Source organism: Daucus carota, chromosome 1 (genome assembly GCF_001625215.2).
Source record: "Daucus carota subsp. sativus chromosome 1, DH1 v3.0, whole genome shotgun sequence".
NCBI classification, from domain to species: domain Eukaryota; kingdom Viridiplantae; phylum Streptophyta; class Magnoliopsida; order Apiales; family Apiaceae; genus Daucus; species Daucus carota.
This window is the reverse complement of record NC_030381.2, coordinates 46640982-46659077: the sequence shown is the minus strand read 5'-3', so window position 1 is coordinate 46659077 and position 18096 is coordinate 46640982. Positions and strand designations below refer to the sequence as shown.

Genomic DNA, 18096 nt, shown 5'->3' with positions numbered 1-18096 from the left:
GCTCGATTTCTAACTCGGAGGTGTCATTCTTCTACAACGATAAGTGAATGCTGTTTATGCAGTACTAAAAAAATAAAGGTTGTTGCAAGCAAAGCTAGTTATAAACCGCTATATTGGAGTCGATAGATCCAAACACGAGAAAAGAATATAGTCTTGACATGATATTGATGGTTGATATTAATAAATTAATTATTAGTGATGTATCTTTGTTGGTTATTCTTTTATAATATTTGTTTTGTTTATCAGATATGTTTGTTGTTGTTAATTTTTATATGATTTACTTTGTATAGAGGAAAAAATATTTATTCATGCATTATCTATTTGCACTATTCAAAAAACTTTTAAGTAAAGGTTGTTTATACACTATTTAAAAATAAAGGTTGTTACAAGCAATGGTGGTAGTTATAGACCGCTATCTCACATATTTAAGTTAGATGTATTTGTGCACAATCGATCCAAAAAAATTGGAGGAAGGTGACAATGGAAGAATATGATTACTTTAAAAAAAAACAAATAAAATTAAGATTCGTCAAACTTTAAATTGTTAATTACGTGTATAAATTTATTTTCATTTTTTTTTATCATGAATTATAGTCCAAATTTGCAATTTTATATATTAGTATTGGTATTACATCAAGATTTTTATAATATAAATTTATTGAATCCTACAAATATTAATTTTGAAATATTAATATATTAATATACTTTTAAAAGACAACAACAAAATTATTTTATTCTATAAATATTAATATTAATTCATTAATAAAAATTTTATAGGCCGCCGCAACGCGTGGCTTCTCAACTAGTAATTTCATAGATTAGAACATTCTCAACTTATCAACCAATTTAGATTCTCTACTATTAATTTTTTAATAAATATATTTTAGTGTATATTCGGACAGATTTTTGTTGTTAGACGACGGATATATATCGACTCCGATCTTTCATGTTTAGGCATAAAAATCTCTATAAATAAAAATCTGTCAAATAGAAAGTAGTGAACACATATTAAAAAGACTCATTTAATAATTTTTTATCATAAATAAATTATAAAATAGAAGATGATTTCATTTTTCATTGAACTCATAATAATATTATCTATGTTTATTTATTTATTTCTTATAAAAGAATTTTAATTTACAAAAAAGTTAAGATATAAATTATAAAAATAGATGATTAATTCACACACATTAAACATTAAAATTGTGTATCCAAATTCAAATAACCCATCTAAATTAGGATGGAAAGAGTATTATTATATTAGTATTACGGCAATAATTGTCTGAATCTTTTTTTATGTTGTCTCTTTTTATATGTTGGAGTATTATTTACTCTAATTTAATTGATTATATATCCAAACTCACATGAATGCTAAATGCTACAAATATTCATTACCCTGTTCGTATATCTATGATTAATTAATTAATGTAAATAGTTTCTGAGATATATTAATAAAGAAAAATAAAATATTTATACAACGCCCATACGATTTCGGGTAGCATACAATACAAATTGTACCAGGCTATCAACAAACAGAATGCAAAACGGGCCTCAGCCTTTACAGAAATGCGGCAGTGAGAACTGAGAAGGGAGGGAAAAAAAGCTGAACGATCATCTGTACAGTGTACACATTATACATACTGATTCTATGACAGGCAATAGCTGTGTTTACTTGCCAAATACAATAATTTACAAATGTCAGAAATTCTACTCTCCTAATTAACTGGTTATTACCACCAAAGATCTTCCCAAATCGGTGAACTGCTACGGAACACATCGCCAAATACAAAAAAGGGACAACAGGGACATATAGCATCATTCCGTATCATCTTGAAGAATACAAGATCAAGACAATAGTTTCTTCTTCTCAGTTGATATGGGTGCCATGGTCTTTTCTATCAATCTCAATTTTGTTTCTCAAATCAAAAAATCGTGGTGAGCAATTACATACAAAATCACACTCTTGCACAGGGTTAGACCAAAGAAAAAATGTTCATATCACTATTGCTGATCCTGAATTTTTAACGATAACAGTTCACTTTCTTCCTGTTGGCCTCTGCTCTTTGCCATCTTAGGCAACCATCTCTTGACACTTTCCGGTAACCTAAAAATAAATGTGCAAACACCCAGACATTTCAGGCTTTATCTTATTAGAAATACGAATATAGCACATTATCATCTCTTCTAAGACATTAAGGTTCAAGTAGAAGCCACTAAATGGATCATATATTATCAATAAATGAACATGCAGAACCATTATTTTAAAAAAGGCGTTTCATGGGAAACTAAGGTGCAAATCAATTTATCCTACTCAGTTGGTTCCAGAAGATAATGCATAGACATCATACTGTAGTTCTAAATACCTGTTGGCATCCACACCTATATATGTATATCTTTAACGAGGTTTAAAAGATAAATTTTGTGGAGACTGCATGTACGAGTGTAGGAAAGGCACCAACAGACAGAACAAGAAATATAGTGATACACTATATTAAGAATTATCTATGCTAAACTAATTTTCAGAAATAAACCTGGGCGTTTAATATGGGTCCAGGTCCCTAGCATATGTAGGCTGGGGACCTGTTAAATAAATAACATACAGGTTCCTCGCCGTTAGATGAATATCCAGCGGCCAGGATTAAAACATATTTTTAATACGTCCAGCGCTTTTAAAGCGCTGGACGGGGGAAACCTATTTTTAATACATGCAGCGCTTTAAAAGCGCTGGACGTATTAAAAATATGTTTTAATCCTCACCGCTGGATATTCATCCAACGGCCAGGAACCTGTATGTTATTTAACAGGTACCCAGCATACATATGCTAGGGACCTGGACCCGTTTAGTATTCACATGAATCATCATAAAGATATGTTAGAGATAGAAACTACCTAAATACACAATAATCCCCCTATTCCAATTCAGATAACCCATTTCCACTTGTAAATGCTTGGATCATACTATATTTTGAATTGACGTGTTACATAACTCATTGGAATTTTTGCGTTAAGTTTGCAATTAGTATTTACTTTATACAGCAACAGTAACTCTATCATTGTTTTTTCCAAAATCAAAATAAAGACACGTCACATTTGGTGAAGGATCATTTAAATAACTGTGTCCCCATGGATACACCAATGCAAAAATATGGATAAAGGACCTTTAGAAGTCGAGTTATATAATCACGATAAAATCACTAGTAAGCACAAAATTAGCTCAATGGACATGGGGCCTTAACGTGCAACATATCAATGGTAAACATGTTAGAAAGTGTAGAAGTTCTTAAAAGTAAAGTAGCTCAAAACTTTTGACTTACAAATCCAGCCTTTCGTGAATCGCCCTTCTTACGGAAGAGTTGAGCCCATAAGCAATAGAGTTGAACAGACCCTAACAGTTAGTAAGATCAATACACAAATTATCCTCAACTGCAAGCATTACAATAACATTTTAAACAAAGAAGTCGAAACAACCATACAGTTACATGAAGCATAACTTATTTAGTCATATTGGCACAAGCATGTATTATATCTACTTTATGAAACTCAATTTCTTTCCAATGTAGATATAAGATATAAGATAGCATATTGGTTGTATTTTTCAGTAGAGCAAAGCTTAAGGCACTGACAGAAAAGCACAAGAGCAATTAGGGAGCAGCTAAGTACAAGTACCAAGCCACTTGTGTTAGGTGCTGATTAAATATAAACATGAGAGAGAGAGAGAGAGACATTACCATAAGTGCAGCCATACCAACATCAAGAACTGAAAGCCAAAAGATTTTATGGCCTGGCTCAATAAAGTCATGAATGCGATTGATTGTGCCAAAAGCCCACGAACCAATAAGAATGAGTGGGTAGTAACCCCACCGGTTTAGTGCCTAGAAGGCAAGAAAATGCAAACAGAGGTAGATTAAAAACAGGCACTAGGCCTCAATGTCTGTTGAGAATTAGTTCTTCAATGTGCCGAGGCAAAAATGTTACGAGTTATGACCAATACACGCTGAAAGATAGTAGTAAGTATATAAACTACATATAAAAAAGACTAAGCAAATCATACTATGACAACTTACTTCAATCTTTTGCTAGCTTGCGGCTGCATATATTGGCAACAAGCAGATTAAAATGCATGATTTACCCAAGAAGTAATGTGGAAACTGAACTCGCTCTCTCCCAGTACTATTGTCCACTTATCCTTTCTAAATGTCCCAAAACAAATGTCAACTTAACATAGTACTCATTGCTTTGTTCCAGTAATACCTCAAAGACTTAAAATGCTTTTTTTGGTAACTTCTGAATTGGTAATTGATGCTAACAAATTGCATTGTCTTAACTCCTTTTTATGTACAAGTTAGAGAAATCATAAGTAATGTTTATGTATGGGGATGAGAAAGTACATGAGTAAAGTTTTTAAGCTAAAAGTTACAAAAGGGCCTACTGAAGTTGTAAATAATTCATATTGCAACTACATCCCCAAATCTGTTAATTGATTTAAACACCATATTGCAACTTGCAACAACAGGGCAGATACAATCCTGTCTTACCAGAAATTGCACCATGAATGATGAATAGGCATCTTATTCACTATTTCACTACCATGTTTGTTTCAAGGGATTATAAAGCCCAGACTAAACCTTGTTTTTTAAAAACAAATTTAAAGGACAATAATCCCATTTAACTAAATATCAACCATCTTTTTGATTAATTTCTATGAGGTAGTAATGGGTATTATAATCCCATAGAAATGAATTACAAAGATGATCAAAATGTAGATCTATAGGATAATAATCCTTTAATTTGAGGTAAATCGCGTGATAGCCCCTGTATTACATTCCATTTAAACAAACTTGGCTTTATGTTTCCATATGACATACACTATGGATCCAAAAAAGCATCACATAGGCCTCAATGTAGCTTATCATTAGACTGCTTTAATTATTTGAACTGTCCAAAACACCCAGACACTTGTATCATCCAGAAGGACTTAGAGTCTGGATAACACAGTTCACAGAAAAGCAAATAATATAATCTCATGTTTAATCAAGAATATTTAATAGTAAGATACTATACATGAACTAGGCATAATGACAGACTGAGACTCGGGGTCACACACTAGATATTAGTTGTGTGAGGTTGCAATGATACCTAGTGTGGTCAAGTAAAGTTAATGCCAGACCAACCAAGCATCTAGTATATTAGGTGTCTAATAAGTAGCCTTCATTATTTAATAAATTATATAGAATGTACTACACTGTGCTAATTATCTTTAGGTCTTCCCTATAGCAAACATACTTCGAGGACAATAATACTTCAAAGTTTGAGGTGACAAGTACAATCAACCAAGTCTATTATCCATCACAAAACAAAACAAAATTTGACAACTATATCTTTATAAGTTTGCATTTAGGGTTTTCACTCCGTCCTTTGTTTTCTATTTTGATTGTTACTGTAATCTTAGAGGGGTGTATTGGATTGGGATTTTAAAGCATTTTTTTTGCATTCATGAAATCCGAGGGTATTCGATTGGGATTGTTTGAAATCCATTAAAATCTTGAGGTATTCAATTGTGATTTCAAATTATGCTACAAAATCTGGTGGTATTTAATTGGGATTTTAAATTATGCTTTAAAATCCGATTGTATTCAATTGGGATTGTTTAAAATCCATTAAAATCTGATGGTATTCAAATGCTGATGGATTTTTTTTCATTTCATAAAATGATGGATTTTGTGGCATTCTTCAGTGTATTTTAAGTTTTTTGAAATCCCACCAAAATCAATGGGATTTTGAAGCATTGTACCTAAATCCTATCAACTCTGCGACATTTTATCAAGAATCCGCACAAAATTAAAACAATCCATTAAAATCCATAGACTAAAAACAATCCATTAAAATCCCAATCGAATACACCCCCGTTAGTATCAATCTTGTTCCCCCATTAGCTTTTGCTTGGTCCTGCTCCATAGGACTAGGAATAAACATATATAGAGGTATTGAACAGTGACATATTTTTATAGCATATATAAAAATTGTTACAGCAAATTCTTAAATTTCCATAAGGTTAATTGTATGTATATCAAACATTATATACCTGAATTAATAAAATAAATTGAACATAGAGTTTCAGCCAAGATGTCGTTAATGTACATTCAACATTGTAAACAAAGAAATAATTCAAAAGCCAAAAAATTTAGAAGTGCATTTGTTCATCTGAAGTCTGAACCTATAAAAGAGAAAGAAAAGATATTTCATACTGAAAATAAAGGGTTTAATTCTCGAAAAGAAAGCATATGGCTACATGGAAGGTAATATAAAAAAAGAAACAGATATGATGAGCAAAAAGGAGGATCAAACATGTATTTAGCGTCGCAAAAGAACCATATATTCACAATAGACCATTTTAACAAACAAACTACTATTCCAAGTTCTAACCCAAGCAGGCTATCTTTAAAAGAACAAATATAAGAAGAGTACCTTCATGTCTGTTCGTGCATTTGTGTGGACTGCTCGATCTGCCATACCCACTGCCATCTGAAAATTCAATATCAGATAATTGTGGGCATATGAACTCAGCAGAACCACAAAAGATATTAGATATTTAAAAGCTGAGATACTCTAAACCTAAAATACAAGAGAATACTAATGAGATGCGTGCACATACACGGGCTGCATTGTTAAGCATTCGTATCACTTGGAAGTAGGTAATTCCATTGAAGATAATTGCACCCCATAGTGGAGCATAAAATGTTACAAAGTGAACAACCTACAGACAGGAGCAAATATAACATCAATAAATTAATAGGTCAAATGCAAAACATGCAAAGAATATAATAATCATATCTCATCAACATGCAATGTTGGTTTTTTAACAACTCTCACTATCAGGCCTGAAAGGAGATGATCTTGAGCACCAAGGTTCAACCATCTTGGTACCAACCATGCAATCTTAAGATGAATAATTATAGCCCCATAGCTAAATATGAAAGGATAAGGGTTGGCGACAGAAGCTAAGGCACAATTTTGATATATGACAGAAGTAATCTCTATCTCTTGTATCATGATCAAATAGCAATAAGATTCTTCTTTAGTAAAAGATAATTTAAAATTTACAATGATACCATCAACGTTTATTTTGATACGTCATGTATTGACATAATATTAAAGAACAAAAATATGTATTTGAAAGTATATATTTGCATAATTACATGATATACATATGTATACAGTATATATACCAAGAAACTCTTACAGATATCATATCTATTCATATACCCAAAACAAAGGCCCCTGTATGACTGAAAGAACCATATTGCACAGACTATAAATAGAATCCAGAGAACCACATTGCACAGACTACAAATATAAGTCAACGAAAAAAGATGATACACCCAGAATTATAAGTAATTCAGGATCATAACTGCAGAAATTAGCAACATTAAATCAGCATAACTTACAAGTTCATAGCCTACACTTTTGATGACTGTAACAAGAGCAACAATTTTTGCCAAGGTTTAACTATCAGTTATCAAAAGATACGATAAAAAAGGTTAATTTACAAAAGAATTGACGAGCTGCTTACTGAAACCTATGTCCTGCGCTATTCACTTAATGTAACATACAAGATTATAAGGAAAAAAAAAGAGTTCATAATTAGATGGTGGAACCCGTCTCATCGATAGTAATATTGCAATTACCCTTCTTTCCCATTCCCAGTCATCTCAACAAGCTAAAGCAGATAAATAGGGAAATGATCTAATTGAAGAACATGCATATGTGATTCTTCTAAGTTTCATGAAATCAAGCAAAGAATAATGCAAGATATAAATGCCAATTGCCTGAATCCAAGACTTCAGATACTTGCCTTTGCTGCACGTCCTGACTCTGTCCAGCACCATGCACCTACACGAGCTATATGCTCGTGGTCATTACTAATGGAGCGCATCACAGTCATCAATAATGAAGTTCCTGCATATTTATTTAAAAATCCAACTCAGCTTTACTATAGCAGCTAACAAGAAAAAGATGGTAATGTAGCAGCTAACAAGAAAAAGATGGTAATGTAGCAGCTAACAAGAATAAGGTGGTACAAAATTAAAAGTAGATTGTGCAAGAACCAGTTCTAGAAAATGTAAGAAGAGTTCTAGAAATTGTAAGAAAAAAAATCCCCAACAACTTGCTTAATCTTTAAAATGCACTGGAACTGTATGTTGAAATGTGCTGAAACCAAGTACTCCCGGTAGATAAAGAAAACATTTGTCTCAGTTGATATAACATTCTAACGGAAAGGAAAATAGATTTTAACTGGAAAACATTTGTTTTTAAAATCTTAATCAACTAAACCACATTAAAATTTTCAGTTGTTGGGAAGTCAAAAAAATAGTTTAATCAAATAAAACAGCTAACCCTACATGTGGTTCGAAGTTCTTACGGAATGATGGGACCTACCCCATTCTTAAGTGGTAGAAATACTGTGCAAACATCAGTTCCTATGAAAGATAAAGTGATAAACATTTCAAAGCTGTAATGATAGCGGATCAGGGACATTAGGGGTGCAAGCTCATTGGTGACATACTCACATACACATAATTGATCTCGCATATATTAAACAATTACAACTAATCAAAACATACCCCAAACATACAGATGAAACATAGGCTCCAAGTCCTCTACATCTGCTTTGTGTCTAACAACAGTACGATGAAGAGTAAATGCAATTGTAGTAGTCCACAGAAAAGAAGCGACACAAAAGAAATGGGTGCTATATCCCTGGGCGTAACAAAAAAACCCTTTAGATGGATCCCTGCATAAGCATTAAATATATTATCTGGTAAATATAGTCCAAGGATATGAAACAGAAGCAGGTTTCAATTCAATCTAATATGTATACCCAATTATACTGAAGAAGCTGCATAGCATGTCCTGCGGGGTTCAAAAAAAGTAGAGTTGATTAGTAATTTAGTATCCTACTCATTAAAAGCAATACTGGAGAAAAATACGTCGGCAATTATTTTATAATACAAGAATACGGAGCTTGTATAAGAACAAATTTTTCAGGATAAACGAGGGGTACCAACAACCAAATTCAGAGTTTAACATACAGGTAAAGTCAGTGCCACTTTTAATATAACAAAACAACACGTGTCGGATAAAACCTTTTTTCAGTAGTCCTACACTGTCACCAAAAATTAACTAACAATTCTGAGCACCAATTCCAAAATTATGAATATCATTCTTCTCCATCAATTATCTTTTATCAGAAGTGCTCTAACAATTCATGATAACAACAGTAACAATAAGTATGACACATTTATTTACTTCATAAACCTAACTGTATATACTGGCATCATCCAGATCCTAAACAAGTAGATCCTAAGTAATTAATTTACGCGATCTCAATGCTCGGAGACCATCAACTTACTTCCGCACCTACATTTTCCTCTCACACGCATTCCAACTATCAGAAATTCCGCCATTGGAAAACAAATAATAACTAAAAGCACGATTCGACATACATTTCACAATATGAAACAAAATGCAATTAAAAAACTGAATACAATTCGACACGAAAGGAGATAGGATAAGTTCAGATGCATACAGAGAGAGCGAGAAAGAAGACGAGTTTGAAAGAGAACTTGCGAAGGTCTTTCAAAAGAAGGTAACAAAGCACAATAAAACTTGATCCTAATAATGACAGACTTGATGCTCCGGTGTTCAGTGACGTCAGAATCCGGCGATCTTCGGCCGTTAAGTTCCCCATCATCGCCTGATATGACGCCATCGCCGCCGGCGATGTCCGACGGTGAATTCAATTAGGCTTTTTGGAAATCTTGTCCAATTATTGTGTCTAGGGTTTTCATTACAACAAATTGGGGTAATTTTATTTAGGAAAGGACTACGAGTATGACTTTATTTAAATCCGTCAAAAAGCAACATGACGCTTTGGCCGAGTGGTTAAGGCGTGTGCCTGCTAAGTACATGGGGTTTCCCCGCGAGAGTTCGAATCTCTCAGGCGTCGAATATTTTTTTTCCCACTGTATCAGGCGTCGTGTTCGTCTTCTCTCTTCTTAAAATAACTTGAGCGTTAAATTCATACCAATATAAACTTTGCGGATTGAGACCCTTAAATCCAGTGCGTAAAATAATTGTTAAATCATCTATCAAATGTTACTCTCTTTTTTTTCAGTCAGATCAAGTGTATCTGTGAACTTGTAAACTAAAATATTAAATTAAATATTTTTTTGTTGATATGATATCACATCTTTTAAGGATTTGCACAATGATCACAAATCTTAGTCATGATAAATTTTAAACATGTGAATTTTTCGTCCGGTTTTTGCAAGCTCTATGACAACTTGACAACTTGAATCTCTCATATTAAAGCCTGCAATTGTTTCCTCTTTCTGTTTCATCATTCAGCGAGTTGCGACATGTATACATACTGCTTGTTAGGGGAGAGCATGGGCCGGTTCGGCTCGGTTTTGGGATAAAACCGGAACCGGAACCATATATCTTCGGTTTTAAAAATTGAAAACCGCAACCGCCGGTTCAGGTTCAGGTTCGGGTTCGGTTTCGGTTTAAAAAACACCGGTTCGGTTATATTCGGTTCGGTTTCGGTTATAAAACCGACATATATAAGAATGAAAAATAATACACGATCGAGACAAATTGGTGCGCGTTATCTGGACATAATAATTAATATAACTTTCTGTCAATAATATGAAACTAGCTCTGGAATTCTCATGCTGAATATCATATATCATAAGATCAGAACTTCATGGTAGACATCTCCATATGGAGGTGGCTTTTTTGACGCATGATTCAGGATGATTGAGAAAATGGGTTAATGAGGTACCAGATAGAAAATAGAAGATACAGAATTGGTAGTGGCAAACTGGAAGTGAGCAAATGATATATTCACCGAGCATGAAATATTAACACACTCTTATGTTTCTTTTAAGCATCAGAATAGATTTATTGATTTTTAGACATGATATATATTATATATTATATAATTATTATATATTACATATATTATTTATTATTTTATTATTATTTTAATAATCGGTTCGGTTCGGTTTTTATCGGTTCGGTTGGGAGGTATAACCGGAACCGAACCATTTACATCGGATCGGTTTTTAATTTTTCGGTTTCGGTTTCGGATCGGTTTTTTCCGGTTTCGGTTCGATTTCGGTTTCCTTTTGCTCAGCCCTACTGCTTGTTGCGGGGTTTAGTCTGAGATAGCCGGTGCTAACTGCTAAAAACTGGATTGGTGACATGTTTTTTGGTACATTCCAAATTTTATAATCAGCTACATGCATTAACATTACTCCCTGCTTTTTTTAGTTATCGCATTTGTATTGTTATCGGTCAATTTGACTAATTTTTTATCAAAGATTATAAATAATTCTTTCATTATTCTTCAAAAACTGAAAAGTATATTTTAAAGTAGATTAAAAGTTATCGTGCCCACGGTATACACGGGATAGCCAAATTATTTCCGATGACATATTTTTTTTATTTTTTCAAATGATAAAATATTAATAAATATTAATAAAACTTTGATTAATTTGACGGGTACAAAATCAAATGTGACAACTAAAAAAGGACGGAGAGAGTCTTAAACACTCCTTCTCGGTCGGGAATCGACATGAATTCCAAAATTCATAAAAAATATTATAGATTAACTTTTCTGAATAAACATAAAAATATTAACTACGGTATACCGTATAATTGTCTTTTGTCAATGGTACCATCACAATTTTTTTATGATAACCCTGTATTATGCTTTGAATCAGTTTGTATGATTTAAGAGTCTGTTTTATATATTTTTAATAAAAATTTAATTATAGTTTATTTAATATTTTGAAATAAATTATATTACATTTTCATAACTCGGGGATTATATGTAAAATCATAAGTAAATAATAATCACAAATAGTAGTAAAAAATGTGATGATATTATTCGCATAAGTCAATTGTACGGTGGTGTAATAGAGAATATTCCGTAAAAATATACTCCCATCCAATTATTTACAATAATCCGTTAAAATATACTTCCATCCAATTATTTACAATGATTTTGGGCACGAAAGTTGAAAAATATGTATAAAATAGTGGAAAAGAGAAAGAAAGGTGAGTGAAGGTGTGGGACCTATTGATTTTTAATATATAAAAGAGAGGTAGTGGAATAAAAGTAGTGTGAAAAGAGAAGAAAAGTGGGAAAGCGGTGACCCATTAACTATTTTAGAAAAGTTTTGTAATGTAAAAAAACGAGTGGGACGTAGAAAACCGTAAAGAATCCAGTGGGACGTAGAGAGAAATATTTAGATTTTTATAAAAATAAAGATTTTTAAAAATAATTTATAAAATTATATTTTATAAAAGTTTTAAATACGTGTCAAACAATGGTGTGGTAATTTATTTTTTTTTTAAAAAATTCAATATGAGGAACGTTTTACTCCAAATTCTAAAATGATACACATAAACATGTAAAATACTCCCTCCGTCCCATTTTAACTGCTTTTGATTTTTTTACACGTATTTTAAGGTGTTAAAAAAATCACATACAAACATAATTATTGTTTATAAAATTTATATCAAATAAAAGTTTAAGAATCTAAACTTTTATTTGATATAAGAATTAAATCTTTTTATTGAGCGTAGATACTATTTTTTTACACCTTTGTCGAAAAGTCAAACTTAAAATGGGATAGAGGGATAATCTCCGTATAAACTTGCACTATATGAATTTGACTTGCCCAACTATGACGCCATGACTCCCTCAACAACCAACCAACCAAAACGCAACACAAAAACACAAACTCACCATTCATTTCCCACCCCACACTAACCTAAAATCATGGGCTGCTCTTGCCTCAGCTTCACCTCATTATACGCCACCTACCTCCGCCGCTGTCTCATCTCCGCCGGCCTCACCTCCAAACACATCACCATCGACGATCAAACCCGCATCCACTTGTGGGCCCCCAAACACACCACCTCCGACGCCATCCTCCCCAAGCCCGCCGTCCTCCTCATCCACGGCTTCGGCCCCGCCGCCATGTGGCAATGGCGCATGCAGGCCGTCTTTCTCGCCAAGCTCTTCGATGTTTACGTGCCGGACTTAGTGTTCTTTGGGGAGTCGTTCACGTCGGGGCCGGAGAGGTCGGAGGTTTTTCAGGCGGAGTGCATGGGGAAGATGATGGAGAAGATGGGTGTGGAGAGTTATGCGGTGGTGGGGACCAGTTATGGGGGGTTTGTGGCGTATAATATGGCAGTGAGGTGGCCGGAGAGAGTTGAGAAGGTGGTGATCGCCAGCTCGGGGGTGAATATGAGGTTGAGAGATAATAAGGAGCTGGTTAAGAGAGCGAATATGGAGAGGATTGAGGAGGTTATGCTGCCGAAGACGGCGGCGCAGTTGCGGAGTTTGACGGCCTTGGCGGTTTTCCGGCGGACGCGCGTGCCGGATTTCTTCTTGAATGATGTTATTCGGGTAAGTTTGCGTTTGAATCATTTCGGAATTTCTAGCATTTCTTTTTATCACTAAAATTTTTTTCGAAATCATTAACATTTTCATTGTTGTTTGGAAACTAAAATAGTATTTGTTTTCAAGATTTTAAATTTGGCTTTTTATTGCAATAATACTCGTAAGTCACGGGACTCCATGGAGTAATTAAGAATTTTACCATTAATGATTCAGTTCTACAAACGTGGTGTTAACCGAAGTAAAAAAAATCGAAATTCATAAAGAATATCGGTAGGGGTCAATTTCAGGGGGAGCTTACAAGTATTGTGTTCATAATACATATTTTTTTTATTAATGAGTAGCTTCCAAAAGTAGGTGATCAAACCTTTTGAATTGAGGAAATTAGACAAGAAATGAGGGTCATGTTATTAGCTTTTACACTATTTAGTCGCATCAAACTAGACCATGGTCCAGATTTCTTTAATCAACAAGCTGGTTAATTAGATTATAATTGATATTTCCAGTTTTAAAATACTTGTCCATTTTTAACTAGCTAAATCATTTAATTTTGATCAAAAATTATATATATTATTATATGATCATAAAAAGTTGAAAAAATAGTTTTAGTAAAATTATATTGTCCAGATTTTAAAAATCATAAAACTTAAGTCAAAATAAAAAAGAATAAGTGATCTGGAAAAAATTGAAAGCGGATAAATAATAATAATAATATGAGGATGAGGGGAGATTATGGGCCTGTTTCTTTCCGAGGAGCAGAAGCTACTTCTTACTTCTGCTTTTTTGACCCGTTTGTGTAACAAAGTACAAGCATTTTTAAGAAGTTGAGAATGCTAGCTTCTTTCTCACAGCTTCTGTTTTTTTTCCAAACACTTTATTAACTTATTTACTTCTCACTTCTCATCCACTTCTTTACTTTAAGCAAGGAAGCATTTTTTTTAAATTTGCCCAAACGGCCTCTATATAATGTACCATAATTTTGCAGACATTGTACAATGAAAATAGAGAGGAGAAGTTAGAATTATTAAAGGGATTGACAATTGGACAGAACGACATCGTCAACTTGTCTCCTCTTAAACAGGTATCTCCCAGCTCTCACCCACCTTTTTAGTGCCACTTTCTATAATTGGACGGCCAAAATTAAAATGGATACAATATGTGTTGTTATGCAGGAGGTGCTGATCATCTGGGGAGACAATGATAGAATATTTTTGTTAGAGAAAGCACAGGAGCTTAAAGAGTACGCAACTTACTTTTCTTCACGTTAAAAGCATTATATAATACTCATAATTAAGGATACATGTAAGATTTGGTGTTAAATGATAATGGAATATCTTTCGTATCACTTGGTCTTTTTGTAGCCAGCTGAAAAGAAGAAAGGTTTACCAGAAATTAATTATTTTGATGATAATGTTATAAAATGGATGCAGGATGCTGGGTGGGAATGTAAAATTGGAAGTGATAAAGAATGCAGCACATGTACCGCAGCTGGAGCATCCGAAACAATTCAATACCATTCTCAAGAATTATTTATGTGGATTATAGATACTTAATTAATTTGTTGCAAGATATGGATTAGTTTTCTCAATTATTTTACTTGTAGAGTACCATTTTGCCAAACTTTCGAGTTTTGATGGTTCAAATATAATATATGTACAGCTTCTTGTATCGTCCCAAAATTATAATGTCAGATATTCTAGTCCGGTTCAGTAATCGACGATAGACAAAATTCATTTTTCTTTCCTTCCCCGTTCTTATCCCCAAGTTTTTGAGTTATAATATACAGAGAAGAGAGTATAATAGAATGAAAAGATTTTCTTTTCATATTGTGCTTCCGAGTTTGTTTTTAGAAGAAACAAAACAATTAGACAAAAAGCTTTCACTGTTTTCTCCACAAGCTTCTTCCTGAAAATGAGATGTTAAGCTCTCACATATTTTTTTAAAATATTAGCCCTCTTCTTATTTCAATATTTTCTTTTCAATTAATTATACAAACCCAATTAAAGTCCAACTAGAAAAGCTTACTACCAATTTTGAGATAGAATCCTACTTAGTTTTGAAATTTATTATGTATATTGTTTTAAACATTAAAAAGCTTTTATTAGCAGATGCAGGATCATACATATATTTAGGAAAGAGTATAGGCTGGTTCAGCTCGATTTTTGGATAAAATTGTAACCACATCTTCGGTTTTTTAAAATCCAAGATCACAACTGCCGGTTCGGATTCGGTTCTAAAAATCTCGGTTCGGCTTGGTTTTGATTACAAAACTAACAACTATAAAATTGAGAAACAATATGCAAATGATACAAATTGATGCAAGTAATTCAAAGATAATAATTAATCCAGCAGTGAAATTCAAGTTTCGACATAAATAACAGAGATATTCTAAATATTTATATTTTAAATATTCTGAATTAAATAAAATTTTATAACCTAAATATTAATCTCATCTTTTTATCCATATATCTCAACTTATTAATTCAATGTTAATGACCTATATTTTATCTACTCTCTTTAATCTTTTATACAATTTTGATATTTGTATCTAACACTAATATACAGAAAGGGTTAATTATCTAGTTGGTCACTGAAGTGGGCTTAATGTATCAAGTTGGTCACTGAAGGGAAAACAGTATCAAGATGGTCACTAAAGTCACCATAAATATTAAACAAGTACCTTCAAATATGAGTTCAAGCAATAAAAATATTATTTATAGAATTTTACACATCATTTTTAAATGTTACCATAACCAACTAAGAGGTTATGACTTATAGTATTTATGATAATATATTTAGATTTTTCCAAGTTTTTTTATTATTTATTTTTTATTATATAGTTAATTTATTTGTTTTAATTAAAAATAAATAATAAATAAACTTGATAAAATCTAAATATATTATCATAAATACTAGAAGTCATAACCTTTCACTTGATTGTGGTAACATTCATAAATAATGTGTAAAACTCTATAAATAATAGTTTTACTGCTTGAACTTATATTTCGGGGTACTTGTTTGATATTTATGGTGACTTTAGTGACCATCTTGATACCGTTTTCATTTCAGTGATTAATTTGATACATTAAACCCACTTCAGTGACCAACTAGATAATTAACCCTATACAGAAATGTTGTATTGAATAAAATATCTTGTGAAATCTAAAACATACTTTATATCGGTCATAACCATTCTATATTATCTCTCATTAAAGTATGTCATTATTGAGCAATTCAATTCGATTTAAACTCGTATCTCAATATTAGTTGACAATTAAAATTTGATAAGGAGTAAATTTCAGGAGTATGGCTACGTTTACATCGATTTGCAAAAATGTGGATAAATTTTAAAATTTCCACAATGGTGGCTGGATTTTGGTTCAACCTTTCGAAAAATTGACTGCCGTTAGTGGTTAGTTTTCAGCTGTTAGCTCATTTAAAAACACTAGCTGTTTGCCCGTACTTCGCACATGGAATTTTTCCTTTTTCTTTGATCCAAAATTATATATTATTAGCTATTGTTGGCGGTGATAAAGAGATATATTATTTCGAGAGGAGTAAGTGAATATTTTTGTCATGTATATATTTTATTATCGAACAGACATACATATAAGCCACGTCACTTTGAAGTCAACAATAACTTTAAATACGATACATGAATTATATAGCGTCGTAGAATATTGTTTTAGCTAGAAATCATGTTCAAAAGAAACAAATATGCATAAGCTAGATCCTTCCTCACAGAATCAATCAATGCATAGCTGGTGCGTGCCATTTTCTTCCTCAAGTTTCCTGCAAGATTAAAATTATATGATCATACTGCACATAATAATTTAACCATTTTTATCTTTTTGCTGCACGATTTGGCTGAACCTGGTGTATTCCCATTATCTGCAACATCTTCGGCCTTCTTCAGTAAAAGAAAACATATAGTATTTGTACAATGATATAATAATGTTAACGTGTGGGCAAGTGACATATAGACCTACATCTTTGTAGCCAGTGATCTCTAGGTCTGAGGTACTTGCTTCTGACTTTGACGAAACTGTGAATTCACGATCAAATGCATCTGTAGCATTGTACACGGTGCTCTTGAGAAGGATATTGTCTTCATTGAGCTCAATCTTGAAAGTGAACTCCTTTCCATGAATAGCTTTCAATTCACTCGGATAATCTTTAAGATTGCTTTCATCCTATGAACACAAAGCATGTTAAAAATTCGCCTTAAATGAAGATGCAGTAACATGTAACATTCAATTAAGGTAGTCAATACATCACCTCTCAGCGAAAGTGAAGGGGCGGTTACGTAAAAATATAAAGTTAACAAAATTGGGTAGTCTCTTCTTCAGCGAACCCTCCTTACTCTTTTTACTTTCTTTCCGATTTAATCCTGCTGCCGCTTGTCTCCTTTTGTTAAAAGTCAACGCCATCATTTCTCTCAACTTTCACTCAATCTCTTTCCTCTCTTATCATCGAGATATGTATGATGACTGAGATCATCACCTGATGATCAGAAGTTACACCGCCGCTTCCACTGCCGAAAAGTCAACTCACCCAGCAACCCCTAATCGATCAACGAGGAATAACCCAACAATCTTATCATTCTAAATGTACAAGGAGCA

General features: G+C 32.9%; 2 protein-coding genes and 1 non-coding gene across 3 annotated transcripts; 2 read left to right on the top strand and 1 right to left on the bottom strand.

Moving 5' to 3' along the window:
- Positions 1-1452: 1452 nt before the first annotated feature.
- On the bottom strand, positions 1453-9859 carry LOC108205121 (G-protein coupled receptor 1). The gene is made up of 9 exons (XM_017374920.2): positions 9587-9859; positions 8879-8910; positions 8622-8791; positions 7853-7956; positions 6653-6754; positions 6466-6522; positions 3729-3872; positions 3315-3385; positions 1453-2104 (listed from the first exon to the last, which is right to left on the bottom strand). Exons 1-9 carry the CDS (start codon positions 9767-9769, stop codon positions 2002-2004), a joined length of 966 nt encoding a protein of 321 aa, XP_017230409.2. The 5' UTR covers positions 9770-9859; the 3' UTR covers positions 1453-2001.
- Positions 9860-9924: 65 nt separating this feature from the next.
- On the top strand, positions 9925-10006 carry TRNAS-GCU (transfer RNA serine (anticodon GCU)). The gene has a single exon. It is a non-coding gene; the product is annotated as a tRNA-Ser (tRNA).
- A 2733-nt stretch (positions 10007-12739) lies between these two features.
- LOC108213659 (uncharacterized) lies at positions 12740-15217 on the top strand. Its single transcript, XM_017385462.2, has 4 exons — positions 12740-13483; positions 14460-14555; positions 14647-14714; positions 14905-15217. The coding sequence occupies exons 1-4, from the start codon at positions 12851-12853 to the stop codon at positions 15017-15019; spliced, it is 912 nt and encodes a 303-aa protein (XP_017240951.1). The 5' UTR covers positions 12740-12850; the 3' UTR covers positions 15020-15217.
- The last annotated feature ends 2879 nt before the right edge of the window (positions 15218-18096 follow it).